Source organism: Leucopleurus acutus, assembly GCF_964270905.1.
Source record: "Leucopleurus acutus genome assembly, chromosome: 11".
Classification (NCBI taxonomy): Eukaryota; Metazoa; Chordata; class Mammalia; order Artiodactyla; family Delphinidae; genus Leucopleurus; species Leucopleurus acutus.
Genome location: NC_139152.1, coordinates 22,120,367 through 22,145,387, shown reverse-complemented (window position 1 = coordinate 22,145,387; position 25,021 = coordinate 22,120,367). Strand labels below are relative to the sequence as shown.

Here is a 25,021-nt window from a genome sequence, read left to right as displayed (position 1 = left end):
TATTTCCGGATCCCACCACTGAACAACTGTGTAACCAGAGGCAAGTTACTTTCTCTCTTTGGGGCTCTGTTTTCTCATGAGCAAAATTAGCCTGATAATAGAAACTATTACATTAGCTTGCTGTGAGGATGAATGGAGAAAATCCAGGGGAGGTCCTCATACTTCACCCTGAGAGCTGATAAGCACTCCTGGACATTATCTAGCGAAAGCTCACTTTTCCTCAGGGCTCTGTCCCTCAGGACTCCTGTTATGTCACTGAAATCAGATCATTCCGTCATATTCTACATCGTTTTGTTTTTCTAGGAGGACACATCTCACAGGGTCATTTTGAGAACCAGCTTTTTAACAACATGAGCTATATGTGCTAAGCTGTAAATTCGGATTCTGAACGTCTTACTTGATTCTGAATTTTTGGAGAGTTATAGAACTGTGATCTGCAAACTTTTCTCTTGACAGAGCACCAGTGCAGAAGTCACCACTGTAAAATTAATTAGTCTTTGCCCAAATTATAGCAAAAATAGTAAATGGGTAGACTGTGTTGATGTTCCTTTTTTTTTTTTATTCTAATCACAAAAACTGCCTGTTTCTACCAAGCCCTAGCAGTGAAACATAGCAATTATTATCAATGGAAACTGGAAAGCAGCCCATTAATGCTAAGGTTCCAAAGTTGTGTACTGCTGCTCTACTATACAGTTAATGTGATATAGCACATAGAAAATAATATAGTATGACATAATATAATAAAATGTAATATACTGCAGATATTCATGTGCACTGGGATAAACTGACTGTAAAACAAAGGTTTTATAATACAAAGCTTATAAGCTGAAGTATAATTTTAAAACTTCGACAACATGTATCTGGTTTGCTTTATACTCTCAAATAATAGTGTGATTTTTTTTCCTCTAGCATATGATGTTAGTATATAGCTTGAAGAGAAACCACTGTCCTATTAAAGTTTAATGTTTTCTTTTAAGGTTGATCAATCATACAAAGAAACTGATGGAGAAAGAGGAAAAATTGTGCATTAAAATTCTTCAAACTTTACGAGAAATGCTAGAGAAGAAAGACAGCTTTGTGGAAGAGGTATTTAAAATTTTTTCTTAGTATTTGAAAATAAAATAGGATTTCTAGAATATTATAATGAATGAATTACAATAGGCTATTATATAATTCCTTGCATTACGTATTAATGGTGTCGTGTACTTAGATGAATTAGATAATTTGAGTTTTTATGCTATTCAACTCTCATGTCTGCTTTGATTTGAGAAGGGACTAGGATTAGAATGGCCCAAGTATTTGGTTTATTTTTTATCATATTTTATCTTGATTATGTATATTTTTCTCATGTAACATCAACAGACCAAGTAAATTTTTTTAACAATGAGCAAATGAGATGCGTTATTAAGATTCTGTATAAAGTTCTGCTGCGTATTGAAATGGTCTCTGCATTTTGGAATATGTTGATTTTTCATTGTAAATATATGTTCATGTCATTTTCTATAATATTATGCCAAGTATTATAAAATAATACTTTTTAAAATAAATGCAACTGTAAGTTTCTATTCTTAACTGTATTAATGTAAGTATTGCACAGATGACTTTTCAGGGAATATCAACTTATAGATAATAATTGTCAGTCTGTTATTAAAAATGACAGCTCAGTTGCTCATTAAGAGATAGCTAGCAGCATGTTTAATACCCAAGATGATACACTTAAATATAAAATATATATCTAGTGTAGGTTTTTTTAGCTAGCTACCTTTACCCTTTACTTTTATGCTAGGTATCAAACATAATTTGTACCATGCTCCTTAATAATTTTTTTGGTCTGTTTCTGTAAATACTAATCATCTGCTGTGTTTAAAATTGGAAGGATTTTATTTTTATTTATTCATTTATGTATATGCTATCTAATTCCAAAAAGATTGTAGTGGTAGGGTTTTTTTTTTAAAAAAGTATTCTTGTAGAAAAGAAATACAGTGCAATCTTGGATATTAATAGAAGGGGCATAGCTTTAAAATACAGCATCTGAATCAGATGTTTCTTCAGTAATCAAAATGACTTAAGCTTTGTGTTAGTTCATTTAATCTATATTTGAGAAACATCAAAATACAGGTGAGGTGGTCAGTGCAGTTTTAGCAAATGTTTCTGTGGCATAGGACTCAAGAAATATGCTTATAAGTTTGAGTATATGGCATCCTTTAAAAAAATGGTACATAGAGTTCCTTGGGACTTCTTGTTGTTTTTCTTTGGTTCCTCAAAATATTGCTGTAGATTGTTTGATTTTTGGCTGACGTACTAGATCCTAAAGGTAGAAAAATGGGATCATATGAATTTTTGACAGAAGAGTGAGGTTTATGATAAGTAACTTGTGCTTATCAGGAGATACATAATAAGCCTTCCAATTTTATGTAATAGATTATTATTGAATTTCTCTAAAGGAAAATAGGGAAGAAATCAAGTAACATTTTACTCTGACTAGTCAAGAGTATTTCAGCAAATCTCCCAAACCACCCTAAAATAAATCATGCTGGCAACTGTTTCTCCTTTCCATTCCCAGGGCTGTCACTAGTTCAGGCTTTCATTTCCTCTTGTCTAGAAAACTCCAATAGCCCAGCTCCCTGAGACCTCCTGAAGGGAGGCAGGGCTGCTGTTTTCATAACTCCAAGGACACCATTCCCATCACGCATAATATGCATGGCACCCTTAGGACACGGTCCTCAGGGAAAGGGTCAGACGAGAAAGGCTATTCGGGCTCATTCACTCAGCTCACACACACTGTGAGCAACTGTTAAGTGCCGGTTCTTGTGCCTGGGCGCTGGGGAGAAGGTGGCGAATGGCACGGCTTGCTAAGGGCCACCACGGGGTACATGTCACATGCTAGTGGACTCCGGTCACAATCTGCAGAGATCACGAGAGCCTTTCAGGAACCTTCAGGGGTTCTGCACTGCCTTGGTGTTCCAGGCTCTCCCTGGTGCCCCCTATGCTTCCCCCCACCCTTCCTCATCCATTAGCCTCTCAAAATCTGTGCCACTCAGTGTGCCTGCAGTGTCCCTCAGGCTTTCCCTGCACTGAGGCTTGCTACATCCGGAATCAGGATTGTTAAAGTCCAAACAAGCCTCAGTATCCCTCGTGTTATCTTTGTGAAGGAGCTAATGAGGAGCACTTATCAATTGTTTTTGCCAGAGGTGACTACTTTCTCAATAGAATTAGCAAAATACTTTGTACCTCTCTTTTAAGACACTGCATCTTTAGTTCAAGTTCCTTGTTTTATAGATGATGTCACTGAGACCAGAGAGGTTATGTGATTTGCTCAAGGTCACACAGCAGTGTCAGAACCAGGGCTTAAATTGGAACTCCTTCCTCTCTGCCTAATCTTATTTATTAGATCACAGCCAACTTTTACAAATGGTGTATATCACCATTAAGAAAGGTTAATATATTTTGTCCAGCATGTTTAGAGGTCCAGATTTTAAGTCATAGGCAGGCGGAACATAGCAGAATATAATATCCAAAAATAGATAAAGGTTTAGAAAACCTCTAAGAAAATATTAAAGAATATGGAAGTGTAGTCATTAACTTAGAAAGAAAAACCTGAAAGAGACTTATAAGTATCATTTCTTAATTTCCATGTTTACTAAAGACAGGGTAAGAAAAAAATTTTTAGCTGAAAGAATTCTACATCTTAGACAACTTTTTCATTCTAAATGTTTTAGAATGAGAAGCATTTCTACTAGTGGAAGGAGAAGACGTTTTTCCCCCCAAGAAATTTTTTAAAAAAGCATATTAGATCCAGAATGATTCAAATACCTATGCTGGGAAAGAGACAGGCCTGGACGATCTCTACATGTTGTCAGTTGGCCCGTCTTACACAGCTGGTGTTCCGTTATCCGTGCCAGTGGAGGGGATCTAAAGGACTCGCCAGTCTGGGGGAAATGGGTTTGGGAAACAGATTCAGAAACTGGTCAAAGCTATTATTTTACAACTTATCGTGTATTCTCAGAAAAAAATTGTGAATATCAGTCCTGGGATAACAGGTGGTTGTGCTTTCATGATCATATTATTTTCCTATTTATCAGAAAGTTAGTGGTTTACAACCCACATGTTTATTATCTTATGGCTTTGGGGGTTGAAGTTTAAAGTCAAGGTGTCGATTGCGTTCTTTCTGGAGACTCTAGGAGAAAATTCGTTTCTTTGCCTTTTTTAGCTTCTAGAGGCCTCCTGTGCTCCTTGGCTCATGGCTTCTCCCTCCATCTTCAAAGCCAGCAGCAGTAGTATCTTCAACTTCCCCTCTCCCCGTGCTCTCTCTCTCTCTCTCTCTCTCACACACACACACACACACACACACACACACACACACACACACACACACACACACAGGCTCCATTGTCACATCCCCTTCTCTTACTCTGACCCTCCTGGCTCCCTCTTATGAGGACACTTGTGATTACATAGGAACCACCTAGATAATTCAGTATAATCTCCCCATCGAAAGATCCTTAACTGAATCACATCTGCAAAATTCACTTGCTGTGTAAGGTAACATTCTCAGGTTCTGGTTGGTTAGGGCATAGACGTCTTTGGGGAGGGCCATTATCCAGTCTATCACAATGATCCTTTTACTGACACTGAGAAATGGCATGTAGAATGTAGATGGAGAGCTTACCTGTGGCTGATAAAAATGTAGGGCAGTTTACATGTGAATGAATATGGCAAAAAATGCTTTGAATGTATAGCACTTTGCTGTTTTCAAAGTATTTTAAAATATTTTGCTACCTTTCAGCAGTTCTAGGAAGTATACAGAGCAGGCAGTGTTATCTCCAGGTTTGTAATGTGGAGGGACTCAGGAGAACTGAATTGCATTGTTACATACATTACCTAATACCTGGTTGTCTAACGCTTAATCAACTGGATTTCTTCTGTCTGTGTATCGAAGCATTCCCAAGAGATATCTCAGAATTAAAACAGAAAACTCACACCAGGGTTTTTCACACAAGCTATCCAAATACTACATTTGAGACTTCACTTCTTTAAATTTAAAATCTTACCTTAAAAGAAAATCTCCATTTTCATTTTTGTTTATTTGGTCTCTGATACTAGAAGGTGTGTGTGTGTGTGTATGTGTGTGTATCTGTGTATAGCTGGTGCAAATTTAAAAATAGAGCAATGAAGCAAGTTTGCTTCATGGTTGAAACAGATATCCTTAAAGCAATTTGCGACTTTGAGACCGAGTTATCTGATTTTATTAGCCTTCTATGTATGATATATTAAGGAAAATCATTATGTAACTACGTTTTATCTGGTATTTAGTCTACCTTAAATACATTTACAATTTGTAATCCCTTTGATTACAATTCCTAAATTAATTTTACTTAATATTCTTCCTTGCTTTCGTGTTCCTTTGCACCAAAAGGATGAGAGAGAAGAAGTGGGTGGCAATATCTTGAAGATTGCTAAGAGTAGTATAAGTAAATGAAAATTGAATTTTCTATTAGGCATGTCTGTGTGAAATCCAGTGATCACCTCTGTACCGTTTGTTATAAGTTACAGTACTTATTTTTATTGAAGGTTAAAACATGAAAATTGTATACTGAAAGTCCCGAAGGGGGAAAGTTAGCTAAGTTTTATAAAAATTTCATAAAGTTTTGTTTGTTTAGGCGATTCTGGTAGAAAAGCAAAAAGTTACAAAGGATATATATAACTCTACCTTGGACGCTCAGTGTTCCTTTGGGATGGGTTCTGTCTGACAGGCTCCTTTAAGGTAACAACAGCAGGCATGTTTATTTGCATTTTAAAAAATATGTATGTTGGAAAATGTGGGCGGGGAAAGAGAAGAGAAGGAATGTTTTTAAAATGGCTTTAAGGCAGTACGATTTCTAATGTTCTCCATCCTCAGCGCCATGCTGTTTTACTCTTATTTCTGTGACTCTCTACCACAAAATAGAAAGACCTGTTAGGATGCGTGTGCTGCTCAACAGTGTGGCTTAATTATAGCATCACACCTTAGGTTTGTGTACTTCGAGGTATTTTAGGTCCAGGTCTGAGTAAGGGTTCACCTGAGGTGGTCAGGAGATAGAAGGAGCTGGGTGGATTGGATAGAGGTGGGCTGGTGGAAGGTGGAGCAGGAAATAGGAAGGACTTGGTTCAATGGATTGGTTTGTTTTTAAGGATTTTTTTTTTGGGGGGGGGGGTGTCAATTTTCTTCACCTTACACTCTTCAGTATATAATTCTATTAAGATTTATAGAGCATTACAAACTATTCCCTCTCATAAAAAGGGAGAAACATATAAATCATAAATAGTAAAGATGTCTATAAGGTATGATCCTGAGTATATAAAATGCGTAGTTTCTGTACTGTAGAATTAGAAAAGGTAATGAGTACTGAAAATATTCCCTGGTAGCCTGTGGAACTGGTGATTTACGGTCTCTTTCCTTACATTGCAGTCAAAGAAGTTGACCTATTTAGAATGCCAATCATAATTTCCCCTGTGAATATATTCCTGTCTACTCGTAAGTTACACTGACAATACATGTAATCTACAGGATGACAAAGATGTTTAGTCAAGTTCAATATTCTTAAAATGCTCAGGTTTGAAGAGCCATATATCCTTGGAATATTATTGCAAAGGGATCTAGAAATCACCTCTACTCCCGTGTAGTTTTGTGCTCTGGTGTTTATAAGGTAATGATAGCTAGCATTTATTGGGAGCTTCCTGAAAATTAGATACTCTTCCTCTTTATATTATTTAATCTTTAACTCTTTGTCATAGGTAGTATTATATCTCTCTTTTACTGATGAAGAAACTGAGGTATAGAGTTTGAGGTCACACATCTAGTAGGTGAAGAGAGCTGGTATCCCAGCCAAACATTTTGGCTCCTGAGGTCTTAACTCGCATGTTAGAGCCAAACAGATGATACGACTTAAAATCACACCTCTTCTGTTTTCTCAGATATTCAACTAAATAAAATGAAAAGTTCTTTAGTTTTGTTCTTGATAAAATTTGTATGCATGAGTACTGGAAAGCCTAAGCCATTTATCCAGTGAGCTGCTAAGGAAAGGCTTGAAGATTTTAGACTGAGCTGTGAGGGAACAACATGATGCAAGAGCTGTGCAGATTTTTAAGATTTATTTTTACAGACCTACAGATCAATATCCGAGCTCCCCAAGACCCACCCTGTGATCATGGTCTGAGTTGCTAGTAGCCTGAATATTATATATAAAAGTTCTAAACAATGCTTTATAAGATGACATGGTAGATAGCCCCTTGTGGAAATGTGGCATTCAGCAAACAGCATAGCATCTGATTGAGAGCTGTGATCTTTATGAATGCCCAGGTGGGGTAGGTGATATTTACACGTTGAACAGTGCAGTGCAGACAGAGGCTTCTTGATTTGAAAGTTGGTGTGTGGATTGATATGGAATAAAGATCTTTAAGAAATGATGCCTTGAGTTATTTTTTAAATATCTTCCATCTTTTAACTCAAAAACTTACTGTCAGCTGAGTTAACTAGATTTTATTGTTTTCCTCAGCAGGAAAAAAATCACTGTACTTAATCTTTTATTTCTGATTTTGAGGAGCAGCAAAAAGAATGTCAGATGTATACCAAGGAACTTAACTCCTTCATCAAATACGCAGACTTCTCAGTCCCGACAGTAATCACATTCTTGCAAATTTGTAAATTGTATCAAGCTCCTCTTATTGTAAGAGTCTGTGCGGAATCATTCACCTTCTATGCATGTACTCATTTCACTTTTTAGGAGGCAGATAAACAGATTTAAGTAGAATTGTTGTACAGAGTGCACTGTAGCTTAGGAATTTGATAATAACTGTTTTGCTAAGGGAAAACTAATTTCAGTTTTAGCATCAGCTGCATTTTGTAGAATTTTTTAAAAAATACATTTTAGAGGTGAGTAGTTTTTCCCATATGTTCTAATGTTTTTTTTAAAACTAGATACAATAAGTGCTGTTGCAAACCTTTTGTACTACCATTCCTGTATTGTGAATGCGTGAGTGTGTGCGTATATGTGTGTATTGTGTTTTAACTAGGTAACTAAATGGTTGGAAATGTGAAATTATGTTGATGTCTCCTTACAGTAAGAGATCTGTTTTAGAAATATAATTGGTATACTCTTCCACTTTGGAATTTTTATTTTATACTTTTATCTGGGCAAAAAGACTTTGACCATTCAGGTGGGCACAAAGGAAATAATTACGTTTAGAAATTTACTCTTTAGCTGCTGAGCTGGCTTGGTCGCTTGTTAGGCCATTCAAAGTGATACGTTTATCAGATTTACTAAAGTCATTGTAACCTCATTATTACAAAAATTATGGAGTTCTTAATTACGTCTTGCCTTTACTCTCCCACTTAAAAATCTGACATAATAACATCACTGCCTCAATGATTTTTGAGATATGCTTTGATTCTGTAGAGATCAGTGACTAAAAGATCATGTTGAACATATTATGAATACTCAAAAATTAGCCAACTATTTATTGCCTCCAGTAAGACACTTGGTAGTTAATGATTGTAGGTGAAAAATGGTGTTGTGATTAAAAAATAAACATGGATAATATAAAAAGTAAAAAAAAAAGTATAAGAAAAGAAAAAAGAATAAAAGAAAAAACACTAAAATTAATATATTACTAAACTATCGTGTTAATTATTTCTACCTAAATCTAACCTAAACTCTTTTTCAGGATGCATTCATGATTAGTTTCTTTTAACTCCATATTATTCTAGTTTGTAATCATTTCAGCACTTATAAAATCATGTCTGTCTTGTTAGTACACTAACAAGACCTTTTATTATCCTGCCTTCTGAAGGATTTCTTTGGTGTGTGTTGTTATTTTAAATAAATTAGAAACTCCTTGAGGATGGGTCTGATACATACGCTGAAGAAATGCACAGAAGGCCTTTCAGAGCTGAGATTCTGTAAAGGTCTAGTTCTGTATTTTCTCTCCAGTCCCACTCCACACGCCGTAAGTGTTGTACTATTGAGGGCAGAGATGGGCAATCTTATTCGCTGCAGTGTTCTCCATGGCTGGCACTGTGCCCTGCCACGATCATTGCTCAATAAGTGTTTGTGGACTGACTAATTTATACATAGTAGCAATAAATGTTAGTGACTGTCTGCTAGTACAGCACATTGCCCTTCACTAGTCATATCCAAGAAGCGGGTTCTAGAAGTATCACTTCAGTTCTACTTTGCATCTCTTTGTAACCCAGGACATGGTAGGTTTCTTGGTACCTGGCACACCTGCAGAGTTGGGCCAGCTGCAGGGAGAGCTACATACAGCATTGAGCACTGGGGAAGGGGATTATCTTGCAGCCAATGCTTTGTCTGATGGGCTGTGTAGTGTCTGCTTGCTCTCTGGCTTGGAAGGGAAAGAACTGGGGAATCCCCAGACATAGTAACGTGGGTGCTCAGCTCAGGGAAGCTACGGCAAAGGGAGGGTGACTGGATCTGGAGGCAAGCAAATGGGAGGAAGCCTCCGGCCACTGGGCTTCTCTCCCAGGAAGGGCCCCGCTCCCCGAGAAGCGACTGGGAAGAACAAGCAAGGAACTTAGGCCACACTAGAAGGGGGAAGAGCCCACTGTGTAGCCAGGAGAACCTGAGAGCAACTGGGGCTCTGCAGAGCCCCTGCTGAACTGGTCACTGAGTTTGTCACGCTAACTAGTGTAAGTAGCCATAGAGGCCACTAACTGTTGATCTCAAGCAGCACTAGGATCTCCTGCCACGGGACAGAATTGGTGTTTGGAACCGTTCTGCTGTTACCACCGTAACGAGGAAGAGGGATGTAAGGGCTTGAAGCAGATTGGGCCTGAGACATTTTACTTTTTCCGTCTGATACCTTCATCTCTGGACTAGTATTTGAACAGGTCCTCACAGAGGAGATACCCGACCTAGCATATAAGGCACTAAAACCACATTATTTTCCTTGCTGTTGCTTAACTATTGTTGATTGTGCGTCTCTAAAGAAGCCATTTGCAAAGTGACAACGTGTCTGTGGGCATTTGGAGCCTCACAATAACTCTCTGAGGTAGGAAAATATTTTTTAATCTCCATTTGATAGATAAGAAAACTGAGGCCCAGAGTGTGGAATGATCTGGTAACAATCATATGATTCATAAGTGGCAGAGCTAGGGATGAATCAAGGTGTTCTGATTCTACTCTGTAAATGATCATTTAAATTTGATTTCACCTTGTGAAACCACCTCTTTCAGACTTTCAGTTCTTTTACTACCTCTAGAAACCTGAAGGTTCAAACAATCTTGAAAAAGAAATTTAAAAAGGAAATGTATTCTCATTCTTTTTTAGGTACATACTCTAAATAATAGCAATAGCTATAACTTCTGTGGTGTTTACTGTATAGTAAAAGCCAGGTGCTTGTATAAATGCTTTACAGTGTTAATTCATCTAACCTCCGTAACAACACACTGAGGAAACTGCAGCACAGAAAGGTTATGGAACTTGTCCGAGGTCACACAGCAAAAAAATGGTGGAGCTAGGATGAAAACTCAGGCCTTCCGGCTCCAGAGCCCATGTTTGCAATCACTGCGGGAGGCTGCCTTTCATTCTAGTCTGGTATCAACTTACAAAGCCACAAGAACGTCACTCATAGCTGTCAGAGGAAAACTAGTTTCTTGTTTCAAGTAACACAGACAACCTGAAGATATTTCTTCTTGTGTTTAATGATTTTGAACAGCTACTATTTGCTGGTTTCTTCAGGGTAGGCTCGGTTTTTGCACATTCCATCTGGTACTTGAAACTCAAGCATTTCGGGTAGATCTTGGTTACTTACCCAGAACAGCATACAACCTTTTGAATATTTGCAGATTGCTCAGTGCGGTGTGAGGTTTATCTTTTCTCAGTTGTTCTTAGCCTTTGGCTGAGTTTTTAATTAAAACTCAAATTACAGACTATACTAGCTCTGCAGCCACAGAGTAGGGAAAACAGACATGATGTGTTAATGAACACATCCTGGCAGCTTGGTTTAACGAGTTGGTGGCACAAAAAAATCTAAGTGAGGGCATGTGACAGTTAAAATCAAATCGAATGCTTGTAATTAATATCAGATAGATGGAATAATATTGATGATTCTAACTCAGAGGACGTGTACTTGTAAATTTCCATCCCAGGTATTGAGTCAATTTCCCTTTCTCTCAAAATGCCAGAGTATGTTCATATAGTAACCCGAGATGTGCTTGCCAGAAGGGATGTGGTAACCAGCAGGAATCTCACGCTTGGGCGCACCTTTGAGAAGGATGCTTTCTTTAGGCTTCTCATCGTCTTCCACCATGGTGCATGCAGTCGTTTATTCATTCAACAAGTGGGCTGCACCATATGTAGAGTCGGCTGAGATTCCCTGTCCCCTTGGCAGAGTTAGATGAGACCTCTGGCTGTTGGCCAATTGCCCGCTCTCTTGAAAGAGAGCTGTCAATTCCATACGCTTTTGCCATTCAGGGCACAAAGTGTAAACGCTAAGCCAGTCCTGGTGCCCCTGCTGTCTCCATGGCATTGCCCACCTCCTTGCCCGGACCTTGCTATTTCTCTCCTCCTCGGTCTCCCAGGCTCTTCCTCTCCACTCTGTCCCTCTCAGAAGGTGTTCCTATGTCATTATCTTCTCCTTTATGTGTTCCCTCCACCTTCTTTTCTTAAAATTATTTTATTGATTGATTGATTGATTGATGTGTAGTTGATTTACAATGTTGTGTTAATTTCTGCTGTTCAGCAAAGTGATTCTGTTATATATATATATATATATATATATATATATATACATACATTCTATTTTATATTCTTTTCCATTATGGTTTATCCCAGGATATTGAAGATAGTTCCCTGTGGTCTACAGTAGGACCGTGTTGTTTATCCATTCTCTATATAATAGTTTGCATCTGCTAACCCCAAACTCCCAGTCCATCCCCCCCTTTCTTACTTTAAATGAAGAGTCACTCTCCCTGAGGCCACCCCTCTTTGTCAGCAGCTCTGTAGATTAGAGCTTTTCTCTCATACCCAATGTGTGAAGAGGCTTTGTCTTCGTGCTCTTTTCTCCTGGTTATTTCTAGACCAATTCCTCTGCTGTCTTTTAAAATCTGAGGCCCTCTGACGATCACCCTGGCTCTGCCAGCATTCCAGTCCCTCCCTCTCAGCTCTCTGAGACTTTGGAACCTGGCTCCCATTCTGTGTCCCCACCCCCAGACCTGCCGTCACCGGGGCAGCTTCAGTCCACGTGGGCCGTGCATCCAACACTCTGGCCTCTCAGGCCCTTGACCCCTGCATTTGCACTGACCTTCTCCCCTCCACACCCATCACTGACTTCTTTGGCAACATTTTGGAAGTTTTTATCACCAGGAACCGCTTCTTCCCCACAATAATGAATTCAGACGTCCTGTTGGCTGCCCTTTCCTCTCTCCCATTCAGCTTGCTTATTTAACTACACCCATTATGACTGTCCTTTGACTTAATCAGAACCACTGACCCCTCTAATTTCCCAATTGCCCAGCTTGCTCCCTTCCCCTGCCTGTTAACCCAAGATTTCAGAGTCACAAGCCCAACGGTTGAGCAGCTGTTTAAGGCGGGCCGCTAACAAGCAGTCCTCACAAAACAGCATGGAAGACTGGAGAGTGGTTCCCCAGGAGAGAATTGGAGTACTGTTGCCAAAAGGTAGGGGAAGGGTGCCAGGAAGGCCAAAACAACCGATGACCACTCCAGTTTCTTCTGCAATTTCTGCTTCTTGACAGATTGAGTAATTTAGATTATTTAAGTTGTTTGCCTGATTTTCTATTCATGCTCCACCTAACTGTATATGCCACGTCTTTCCAAGTGAAACCAGAATTCTTGGCTCAAAGTTCCCTGACAGAAAAGCTTCTACTTCACTATATACACAGGCACTCCGTGTTCTCCAGAATGGAAATGGCTGAGGATATCTTTTCTCAGGCTGAGAAAACATATGGACAAGAGTTCGCTACTTCTCGTAGTCTGTAGCCTTTTGACAAGACATCTGCTGTAACATTTTTTGCTCTTGGATCATAGACTGTTGTTTGCCAATTGTTTTCATAAATATTAATCTTTGAAATCTTGACTGACATCTAAGTTGTTCTTTTTGGATTCTTTTCTTCTTTATATGCACCATCTTTAAATAATTGTGTCACAATATAACAACAAAAAAAAAGGTTTTTCTTATGAAAAATTCCTACTTTAAAATCAAGGGCTAAAAGTTCTAATTCAGTAACTTACATGTTTTTTTTTAAACATTTAAATTCTCCCTCCTTTTCCTTTACTTAACTAAATGTATTGCCATTGGAATAACACTTCCGCATTAGTTTTGCGAAAAGTAGTCTTTCACTTCAGTCCTTGAAAGCCTCTCAGGAAGACATTGAAACTCAAATCCCCCAGGCATTTGATTGAGTCCCAAGGTTGGTAACTACACCTTCTTTGTCTGAAACTATGAACTTGAGAACCGGATCATGATCATGAACTGGGCTACAAATATTGTATTCAAGATGTTCACTAATGGTCTTAATTTCTAATCATACCTTTGCATGAGAAGGTAATTGACAAGGCTGTGATGGAAGATACAGTGAGCACAACTTCCACCCTAGGGCCTTATCTAATGACTGTTGATCAAGTTTTTCCTGGACCTGGGTGGCCTCGACCACGCTCTAAGTAACGAGTGGAAAGCAGTGTGCATGCACCATGCAGCTTTTAGGCTCATTTTTATTACGCATGATAGTTTCTGACATATTGTACTGTTAACTCTGGGGATCAGTAATTCAGTCCATTTTAAGTTGTTTCATTTATTCCTCAATTAATAAAACATTTTTAAAATTCTTATTGGAGTATAGTTGATTTACAATGTTGTGTTAATTTCTGCTGTACAGCAAAGTGATTGAGTTATATATACATATATTCTTTTTCATATTCTTTTCCATTATAGTTTATCACAGGATATTGAATATAGTTCCCTGTGTTATACAGTAGAACCTTGTTGTTTATCCATTCTATATGTAATAGTTTGCATCTGCTCACCCCAAACTCCCACTCGATCCCTCCCCTACCACCCCCTCCCCCTTGGCAACCACAAGTCTGTTCTCTATGTCTGTGAGTTTGTTTCTGTTTCATAGATAAGTTCATTTGTGTCATATTTTAGATTCCATATATAAGTGATATCATATGACATTTGTCTTTCTCTTTCTGACTGACTTCACTTAGTATGATCATCTCTGGGTCCATCCATGTTGCTGCAAATGGCATGATTTCATTCTTTGTTATGGCTGAGTAGAATGCCATTGTCTTGGGTTGGCCAAAAAGTTCATTCGGGTTTTTCGTAAGCTGTTACAGAAGAACCTGAGCGGGCTTCTTGGCCAGCCCAATATATATGTAACACATCTTCTTTATCCATTCATCTGTCAAGGGACATTTAGGTTGTTTTCATGTCTTAGCTATTGTGAACAGTGTTGCTATGAACATTGGGGTGCATGTATCTTTTTGAATTATGGTTTTCTCCAGATATATACCCAGGAGTGGGATTGCTGGATCTTATGGCAACTCTATTTTTAGTTTTTTGAGGAACCTCCATACTGAATAAAACATTTTTTAATCATAAGAATGAAAAGCCTCCATACAGATACCTGATCTTAAGGCCTATTACCAAAGAGTTATCTGTGTGTTAAGCCAGTATGCCATACACAGCAGGAGACTCATTTTAAGGGGAACCTATTTGTTCACAGTGCTGTGGGATCTTCTCTTCCTTAGTAAACTACCTGTTCAACATTGAATTTAATCTGTTTTTAAAAATAGCTTGCAAGATCTCATTACAAGAGCTTGCGAAGAATACTGCGTTCTCAGGTTTTCATAAGAGTATTTCTTTCTCTCATTTTTTAAGCCAAAGTACTCTATTATTAAAGCAGAGTTAATAAATTGGAAAATACAGTAACTCACTGATGTGCGATGAAGTTATTTCTTCAGCTCTATCTAGAATCATGTAAAAATTAGAGTAGAAGAGATTTTTACATTTTGCAGTCCTAAGGGTTGTGTCAGGGTCTGGGAATGTATCTCACAGTTGAGATCAAGCACAGTTCCCTCTGAGGTCTGTTGGCAAGAATCAGCTCTCCTCAACCTCTGAAGTTTCCTGAAAGTAAAACGAGATTCACACGGTTGCATACCATCCTGCTGATTCTTGCCAGGGATACTTTCTGGAAAGAGCATACTGAATATGTCTGCTGTGCCTATATTTTAGGGAGAAAAGAAAATCTCACACAACTTGGGACCTATTCCATCTACTCCAGGAATTTGAGGAGTAGATGAAGGGCCTGCCCCAGGTAGACCTCTGCCACGGCGGCCAGTGATTCCACGCAGCTGAGGGATGGGTGCTGAGCGGTGTTCCTCTGGGTCAGGGATTAGGCACCAGAGAGAGGATTATTTGGAGAAAAGCCTGGCCCCACTTGTACCGTTTTAGTCAGATAACCACACCTCCTGAGAACGTGCCACGAGCTGCATTATACTCTGTGGTAAAATACTAAGGATTGACACGATACCACCTGCCTTAGTTTTCTTGGGCTGTCATAACAAAGTACCACAGACTGGTAAACAACAGAAATTAATTTTTTCAGAGTTCTGGACGCGAGATGTCCAGAGATCACGGTGTTCGGGAAGTTGTTTCTTTCTGAGGGCTGTGAGGGAAAGATCTCTTCCAGACCTCTCTCCTTGCTTGTAGATGACCGTCTTCTCCCTCGCGTCTTTTCATGGCCTTCCCTCTGTACACGTGTCTGTCTCCAAATCTCCTCTTCGTATAAAAGATACCAGTCATATTGGATTAGGGCCCACCCTAGCGACCGTGTTTTAATTCACTCACCTTTTTAAAGCCCGAACCTCCAAGTATGGTCCTATTCTAAGGTAATGGGAGTTAGGACTCCAACTATGAACTTTTGGGTGACGTGATCAGCCTGTATGACCACCTCGGACTTTACTCTACTCATAGATAAGACGTGTATAAACGTTTTCTGTGTACGCTTCTCTTTTGCCCATTTGGTCGAGGGCAGCCAGAATGGACTGAGCAGACTGCTGGCATCTACAAGCAGAGATTTAGGAAGTTATTTTTAAACATTATTTAAATCAGTCGAAACCAACGAAGAAACGCAGGAAAAGGATTTTGCTTTCCTCTTGTTTCATATCTTGGATTAATGTTGAAAGAAAACCGTTGATTGGCATAAAAATTCCAGTGATGCTTAGAAGTACATGGATAGATGTTTGAGCGTAAAATTGAATCACTATATAGATCTGACTGGTTCTGAAAACACAAAATGGGAAAATTTTAAAATTTGATAGAATTTCATGTTTGTGATAGTCCTTAGCCTTGGCCTGACTTTCAAAACCATAGTCCAGTTTTTTTCTTGGGCACTTTTGACAGTGTTTCAGCACAATCACAAAGAATTGGAAGTTTCAGATATGATCTTTGGAGTTTCTCTGTTTGCTCCAAATTAAATTAAAGAATTATTCTGGAATATCATTTTAGCAATTTATCATTCTGGTCCTCTCATAAAAAATACACACTTAAAATCCTTCATTGAAAAATATACCTTTTCTAGAGGACCGGTTTCCTACTATTTGTAAACCACACATGCACAATTTTATTTATTTTGATAAGTGATCAGTTTTTTAAATGGTTATTTCTAATACTCATATAAAGATAAAGCAAGTTTTTAAAATAAATTTATTTATTTTATTTTATTTATCTTTGGCTGCATTGGGTCTTCATTGCTGCTTGCGGGTTTTCTCTAGCTGCGGTGAGTGGGGGCTACTCTTCATTGCGGTGCATGGGCCTCTCATTGCGGGGGCTTCTCTTGTTGCAGAGTGCGGGCTGTAGGCGCATGGGCTTCAGTAGTTGTGGCACGCAGGCTCAGTAGTTGTGGCTCACGGGCTCTAGAGCGCAGGCTCAGTAGTCGTGGCTCACGGACTCAGTAGTTGTGGCACATGGGCTCTAGGGCTGATGGGCTTCAGTAGTTGTGGTGCATGGGCTCAGTAGTTGTGGCTCACAGGCTCTAGAGCGCAGGCTCGGTAGTTGTGGCACACAGGCTTAGTTGATCTGCGGCATGTGGGATCTTCCTGGACCGGGGCTCGAACCCATGTCCCCTGCACTGGCAGGTGGATTCTCAACCACTGTGCCACCAGGGAAGCCCAGATAAAGTAAATTTTAAAAAACATAACACAACCAGGAGCACTACTTTTAGCCTAGCCTCAATGCCTTATTCCTTGTGCTTGTATGTGGGAGGAAGTGATAGGTTCTCCTTATTTTAAGAAAGAAAATGACTCAAGTCATAGTATTACTTTTGTAAATCTCCTGGTTTATAGAACATTTTTCTGATAGTTTAAAGCAGTGCTACTTTATTTTCTTAGGTGTAAAGTTTTTCTTTTTGTATATTTAAAATCAAGTCTCTCATTCTAACAAATGTAAGGTAAGTAGTATCAGAAAAATACTTCAAGACACATTCACACAATAATTTCTTCTGTTTGTAAACAAGTGACTGTATAGCTAAATTAAGATTTTTGATCATTTTTGTTTTGATTTTTGTTGTAATCTCTCCCATGGGATTCTAAATGGTTACTTCACTAACTGCACAAGAGAAGGGAATTTTCTTGGATCATTCAGGTAAACATTTATACATGTATGTAAAGCAGTAAACATCAGACATAGAACATGGTAGTAGAAAACCAAAGGGGTATGTGAGAAAATATTGCCTATAATTAAAAACTAGACTAAGGTACATTATTCTGGAAGTGGAGAGCCAGTCTGAGCTATATAAGAACAACCATCATCAGAGCATTTTTATGGATGTATCACAAAGCTAAAAGGACTAAAAAACCCCAGGAGCATTTTTAAAAACCACTATTTATACCTGTCCACTGCTGAATTTCTCTAAGTTTAGTTTTTCACTCCAGTTTCATATACACGACCACTGTGTAGTAAATGAACGTTTAGAAGGACGTTACAGACTTTAATGAGAAAATCTTTTTTCTGACCTTATGGCTCACTGCTGTTATTTTCAGTACGTTTATTGAAATGTCTTACTCACATAATGCTGGAGTGTATTACACTTGTCTGTACTTCACATTTGCCTTAGATATTTCAGCGGGCAGAACACAATGAGGTACATTAGGAAAGTCCGATGAATGTTGATGGCATTACTAGGGAATGACGTACAGAAGTGAACTTGCTCAGCTCCCAGACATTTATCTTTTCTCTTACTCTTAAGGATATTTAAGATAAAAACAATTTGCTGTACTTGACTTATTTTACCAAATATACTAGATATACTAGATGGATTTCAGTGACCTGTGAAGAAATGTTATTCCAGTCATCTTCCCCCTTCAGGTTTTCATAAGGCTGGGTATTGTTATAACAAGTGACTAAGGAAGAATATGGGAGAGGATAATTAGATAGATGCTGTTTTCCTGGGATTAGATGCAGTGTTCCTAGATGATCTAAGGGTATTGGATTTTTTTTTTTTTTTTTTTTTTTTGCGGTGCGCGGGCCTCTCACTGCTGTGGCCTCTCCCGTTGCGGAACACAGGCTCCGGACGCGCAGGCTCAGCGGCCATGGCTCACGGGCCCAGGCGCTCCGCGGCATGTGGGATCTTCCCGGACCGGGGCACGAACCCGTGTCCCCCGCATCGGTAGGCGGACTCTCAACCACTGCGCCACCAGGGAAGCCCGGGTATTGGATTTTATGTTTAGCTCTGTAGCCTCAAATGAAAATTCAGCACCCTGTGTGGTTCTAATTCAAACTGTCTGTTAGTGTTTGAGAGGGGCCCTTAAATAGCATCATTCTCCCAGGATTTGTAACTATTGAGAGACATCAGAGTCACTCAGATTGAGATCAGAGTGTCAACTTACTAGCTGGAATATCCAACCGGACAACATGCTTTCAATCTGTGGATATGTTTGCTAACATTTTGCCCCAACCTAATAACAGCCCCAGATTTCCCCAGAAGGGCAAGCCTCTTAGAGAATGGCAGAGAGCAGCCCAGAATTCACCTGCTTTTGTGGTCAGGAAGAACTCAGGAGAAGCTTTGCTAAGCATCTTCCTATTCCGTCTTTCCAACTCACCAATCGGATAAGATACTTCCCCTTTTTAGGGGGGAAGTGAGTGAGTCGGCAGAGAGAGGTCAAAGTGTCGCTCTTAGGAGTTCCTCCGCCCAGGACACATGAGGTGCGGAAAAAGGAAGTTCCCCGCTGACTTTTCTCCTTTGGGAGTTTTATTTAATTACATAACAAATTTTAATTGCCTTCATCCATGCTAAGTTCACAATTCTATAAGAAATACTGTATATGTATACTCCTTGCTTTATACAGTGGGAGCACTAGGTCTTAACTTTTTTTCACAGAAACATATTGATTAATAACTTGCCGTCAATATTGGGACCTCAGTCTATGCTACTGCTAAGCTGTGCATAATTGCCAGTTTCACTGATGCTGAATCTTTGCTTTTCTCTGTGAGCTTGAGAACCCCTAACATAGGTATGTTTTAGTCTAGACTGACTTAGGAAAATGTCTCTAAAATGAATATTTGGAACTGATTTTCTCAGTAAGTTTACCGGTAAACCTGAATTGAAAGGTATTCATTTGATTTCCATTGCTCAAAATGCTGAACATTCAGCTATATCAGAACCATTCTGATTGGTTGGACACTGTTTACTAGAATTCTCAGGATGTGATGCTACTGTTAGCCGTTATACTCTTCATCATCAACAACAGACACTTTCAAAAGCCTGCTTCCTACAAAGTACAGTACTACCAAGTTCTGAGGCATCAGAAAGTATCAATTATCTGCCCACAAGAAGTTTGTGCTCTAATGTAGAATGCATGCCAGGCAAGTACATGTGAAAAGGAAATAACGTGCATTAAGCCTGTGCTTCCTGCTAAGTGAATTATATAGGTGTTAGAGGCAGAATGTTAAGTCATGCACCAAAGACATTTTTGACAGGTTTGGGATGGCTACAAGCCATTTCCTAGGAATTATTCATAAAGTTTGAGACACTAAAAAATGAGTGTTACTGTTAACCTTGCAGGAGTAGATTATTATGAGAGTTTTGGTCCTAGGAAATTTCAGGAAGGAGGTAGAATTTTAACTGGTCGTCTGATATCCCAAGGACCGAGTCGTTGGTACCCTTCTCACCCTGCATACCACTTATTAGTAAGTAGCATCACCATCTACCAAGCTGCTCAATCAAAACCTTCAGTGTCATTCTTGATCCCTCTTTCCTCTCATCCACACAGCAAATGCATCAGCAAGTGCCGCTGATTCTACCTATAATGTTTCTTGAACACACTCAGCTGTCTGTCTGCCTTGCACCTCCCTGGTCTGGACTCATTATCCTGACCTAAGACATCATCATCTCCTGCCTGGACTACCCCATGATGTCCTAATTCATCTCCCTGCTTCCATTGTTTGTAACCTCCAGTCCATTCTTTCCGTAGAATAATAGTTGTAAATCATAAGTAAGATGATGTCATTCTCCTGCTAAAATCCTTTGATGTTTTTCTATTGTTCTTTAAAAGTCACATTTCTTACCAGAATAAATAAGGCCCTACATGATCTAGCTTGTGCCATCTTTTTAATCTCTTTCCCTTACGTTACTGTAATGTAGCCACATAATATCCTGTCTGTTCCTCAAACAAAATAATCTCTTTCCATTTAGAGACTTTGCATTTGCTATTCCTTCTGCCTGGAATGCTGTTCCTTTGGCTGTTTGTGTACCTGTTCCCTTTTATCCTTTAGGTCTCAGCTCACATGTCACATTCTTAGCTCAAATGCCTTTTTTTGATGACCCCATCTAAAATAACTTCCCTCAGTTGTCTTCTATTATATTATCCTATTCATTTTTTTCATAGCACATTTTAGAAAATGCGAATGTCTAGTTCCATTCTTTTATTATTTATTATCTGTCTCCCTCTATAACCCTATAACTCCATGAGGATAAGAATCTTGTCTTTTGTGTTTATTACTGTATCTGCAGTGCATATCAAAGTGTCTTGGATTACTCAGTAAACATTTGTAAAATTATTAAGAATGCAGCCACATAGCACAGGGAGATCAGTTCTGTCCTTTGTGACCACTTAGAGGGGTGGGATAGGGAGGGTGGGAGGGAGGGAGGTGCAAGAGGGAGGAGATATGGGGATATATGTATATGTATAGCTGATTCACTTTGTTATAAAGCAGAAACTAACACACCATTGTAAAGCAACTATACTCCAATAAAGATGTTTAAAAAAAAAAAAGAATGCAGCTCATATAAGCAGAGGAGAAAGAGAGGGGCATTCCTGCTTGAGTGAGAGTGTGAGGAAAGTGCAAAATAGTTCAGGATGTGGTCTGTGAACAAATTATGCAGAGCACTGTTCTTTTGGGGAGTAATACTGTTTATATGGTGCAGTTTTATTTTAATTGTACTTGGATATAAATTGGAAAGTAAAACTAACTTATAGAAGGTCTTAAAGCTAAAGCTGTGGGAATAGAATTCACTTTGCAGTCAATCAACTTGAAGCTACTGAAAGAATATTTTTGATCAGGGAGTGACTCTATTAAAGTTAACCGTGCAGTGATATCATTGGTGAGAAATGCTGTAGGCAGAGAAGTCATGTAGGAGAGGATTGTAGTTGTCTATCTGAGAGCTTATGAAATGTATTTCTATGACTCTTTCAACTAGAAAAGGATGGAATTTATATGTCTGTCATAAATCCCCAAATAAAAACTCTTCAAAGGGAGTTATCATGCAATGAAGAGCTTGAGGACTTGGACTTTGGAAGCTTTAGGATTAGAAAGGACTGGAAAGCTTGGCAGGAACATGAATGTCTCTTCTTTGCCATTCCTTCTCTTCCATGTACATACTCTCCTCATGGTAGTGATACTCGTATTTTGCACTGAAATCTTGAAATGTCCTTTCTGTCTCTTCGCTAAGACGATAAATGAACCAAGAACCTATAAAGCTGGGCTGCAATGTCACAACTCATCAGTAGGTGTCAGCATCTCACAAATGATTTATCCCACTTTGAGAATTTGTCAAATGTAGAGCTTTAAATTATATGAAATAAATTACTGTTTTATTTTATCCCGTGTATCTTTTGAGTTCTCACTTCATAGTTATAAATATTTATTCAGGTCACATGAAATCAACAAGTTTTTTCTAAATCTAGTTACAGTAACGTAGTCACATTTTATTCACAGTTCTGTTGTTTTGTGACACTTTTTAACAATTGATAGTCCACTTAATCTTAGCTACTGTGGTATTACATTACTTATTTCAATAATATTTTAATATTTGGTGGAGCTGTAGACACATCTGGGAACCAGAAAAAATATGGTTTGTGTACTTTGTTTTCATTTTCCTGTTTCTTTTGTTTTCATTTTTTTTCCTCTCCATCTAACATTTCCACCATCACAGAAAGTTCTGTTAGATAGCCCTGCTATAGACTAAACTGATCTCTTTTGTTAAAAAAAAAAAAAAAAAAATCTGTGGACATCACCATGTGCCTGGGTTCAGGATCTTGTACATAATATATGTTTTAAAAATTTTAAAACTAAATATGGGTAGTTGTTCTTTGTTTGGGGGGTTTTCTTTGTTTGTTTAGTATGTATTATATTTCACTCTCAGTTTTAGAATTCTTTTAACATTAGGGCGCAACATTATCAGTAAAATGGAAAGAAGGCAAGGGTTAAATGTCTAGGTTTATATGCTAGCTCAGTATTTTCAAATCAAATAACATTACTTGAAAACTAGGTATACTTAATATTTTAAAATTGTGCATATTCTAATCAATCCTTGGAAATAGGAGTACATGAGGCTGGGAATTTATAGGCGCCCCTGTAGCTCATTTCCAGGCATAACCAGCTCATGTTTGACAATTGGTTATACTCTATGCAGCTAGTTGTAAATATAATGTAAATGCTATGTAAATAGTTGCCAGCCTGTGGCAAATTTAAGTTTTGCCTTTTGGAACTTTCTGGAATCTTTTTTCCCCAGGTATTTTCGATCTTAGGTTGGTTGAATTCACAGATGCAGAATCTGCAGATAAGGGCTGACTATATTTTTCTTGACTCTCTTACTTCATTTCTGGCCACCAAATGTATAAGTCCCTCCCTCCCTCCTCCCTCCCTCCCCCCAATTGACTAATTTTCCACCACCAGCTAGGTGTCTTACAATTTAATTCAATTCTGACTACCAGAGACAAGACTACTGTTTACCTAGAGGCAGCATCAGATTCTACAGATTAAGGACTCAGTCCCACAAGACTGCTTGCCTTCTTCAGACGCCGAAGTAAAGTCCAGGTTTTTACCTGTGCTTCTGACTGACTGGCTATAAATCCGAGATTCCCATGACCCTCTCCTCAGGTTTGATAATTTCCTAGAGTGGCTCACAGAACTCAGGAAAAACAGTTTACTTACTGAATTACAAATTTATTGTAAATGGATACAACTTAGAAACAGCCAGATGGAAGAGATGTGTAGGACAAATATGTGGGAAGGGGTGCAGTGCTTCCCTGCCCTCTCCCAGCACCTCCACGAGTTCACCAACCCAGAAACTCCCTCAACACCGTACTTTAGGGATTTTTATGGAAGCTTCATCATGTAGGCATGATCGATTGTTAACTCCATTTCCAGCCCCTCTCCCCTCTCTGGAGAATGCGGGTCAGGGCTGAAAGTTCCAGACTTCTGATTGCAACTTGGTCTTTCTGGTGACCAGCCCCCAACCAGGAGCCCACCAAGAGTTACCTTAGAACAAAGGATGCTCCTGTCACCCAGACAGTTCCAAGGGATTTAGGAGCTCTGTGTCAGACACTCCTATTACTCAGGAAATTACAAGGATTTTAAGAGCTTCTTGTCGGGAACCGGGGTCAAAGACCAAATATTAGCAGAAACCGTGGGCAGAGACTATTATTATTTCACACTTATTATTATTCACGCTTAATTATATGAAAAGTGGAATATTTGATATTTTCTCTCGCTTGCTTAGAAGCTTCAGTGTTGTATGTGTCTTCTTTCCTATCCTTAATCTTATGTGCTGTGTGACTGGTTTTAATGAACTGTTTCTACCAGTAGGGAAATGGTCCCTGTTTTATTAACTGCTATGAAAGTCTCAAAACATGTGACTGTCCATGTGAACAGCCTGTGCAGATTAAAGCTGCAGGGCATGATTGGAGGAGACACGGACTGCCAAGCCACGAGGCGGCTAGGAAGGCATCCTCTGCCAGCGACAGCACGGGATTATGTAACGCCTGCAGTGTCTGGCACTGTGCTCCACTGGAGACACATCACGTGTTGTGCAATGCTCTTGGCCCTGAAATTCAATTAGATTGCTTTGAATGATCCGTGAGTCTGCATGAGATAAGCTTTTACTGCTCTCCACTAGAAAGCAAATGGGTTGATTAACCCCACGTAAATTGAGAAACTGCCATTATAATTCCAGCAAGGGTAGTTGCATTATATATATATATATATCATTGTGCCACAGAAGAGCAGAATTTAAGCATTATGTAACCTGGATAAATAATGGGGGGAAAAACCCAACCCTCAAGACTAGAAAAAAAATATTTTCTTACAGACAGCCATAGATTTTCTTTTTAAAAAATAGATTTTGCCATTGTTTTGGGGGATCTGCCTAAAAGCTGCCTATGTGGTGTTTTTTTTTTTTTTTTAAATGCCATGGTCTGTGAATGAGAATAAAGAAATTGATAGAGCGATAATTTGGTTGGGGGAAGGAACTTTCATTGGAAAAAATTTTTAATTGTGAGTTCCATGACCTTTTTATACTGAGCAAGCTTACTTCCTTTGCGAAATTGTAGCTGAGCAATTTAAGAAGTCGGGAGCCATCTGAAATTAACCCCGTATTGTTTGGCTGAAACTTCTTGAAATCTTTTCACAAAAGAAGATCTGGGATGGAGGAGGGAAGATAATAGTAGATGTTAAGAAATCGAAAACTTGGAATAAAGTTGAGGATTATTATCATACTAAGGACTTA

General features: G+C 38.9%; 1 protein-coding gene across 1 annotated transcript in view; it reads left to right on the top strand.

Annotated features, from left to right (window-relative positions):
* ITPR2 (inositol 1,4,5-trisphosphate receptor type 2) overlaps positions 1–25,021 on the top strand; it is a 526,257-nt gene that overhangs the window by 304,785 nt on the left and 196,451 nt on the right. The window contains exon 37 of the mRNA XM_082849662.1: positions 978–1,086. Within this exon, the coding sequence (XP_082705788.1) occupies positions 978–1,086 (109 nt within the window). The remainder of the gene's footprint in view (positions 1–977; positions 1,087–25,021) is intronic.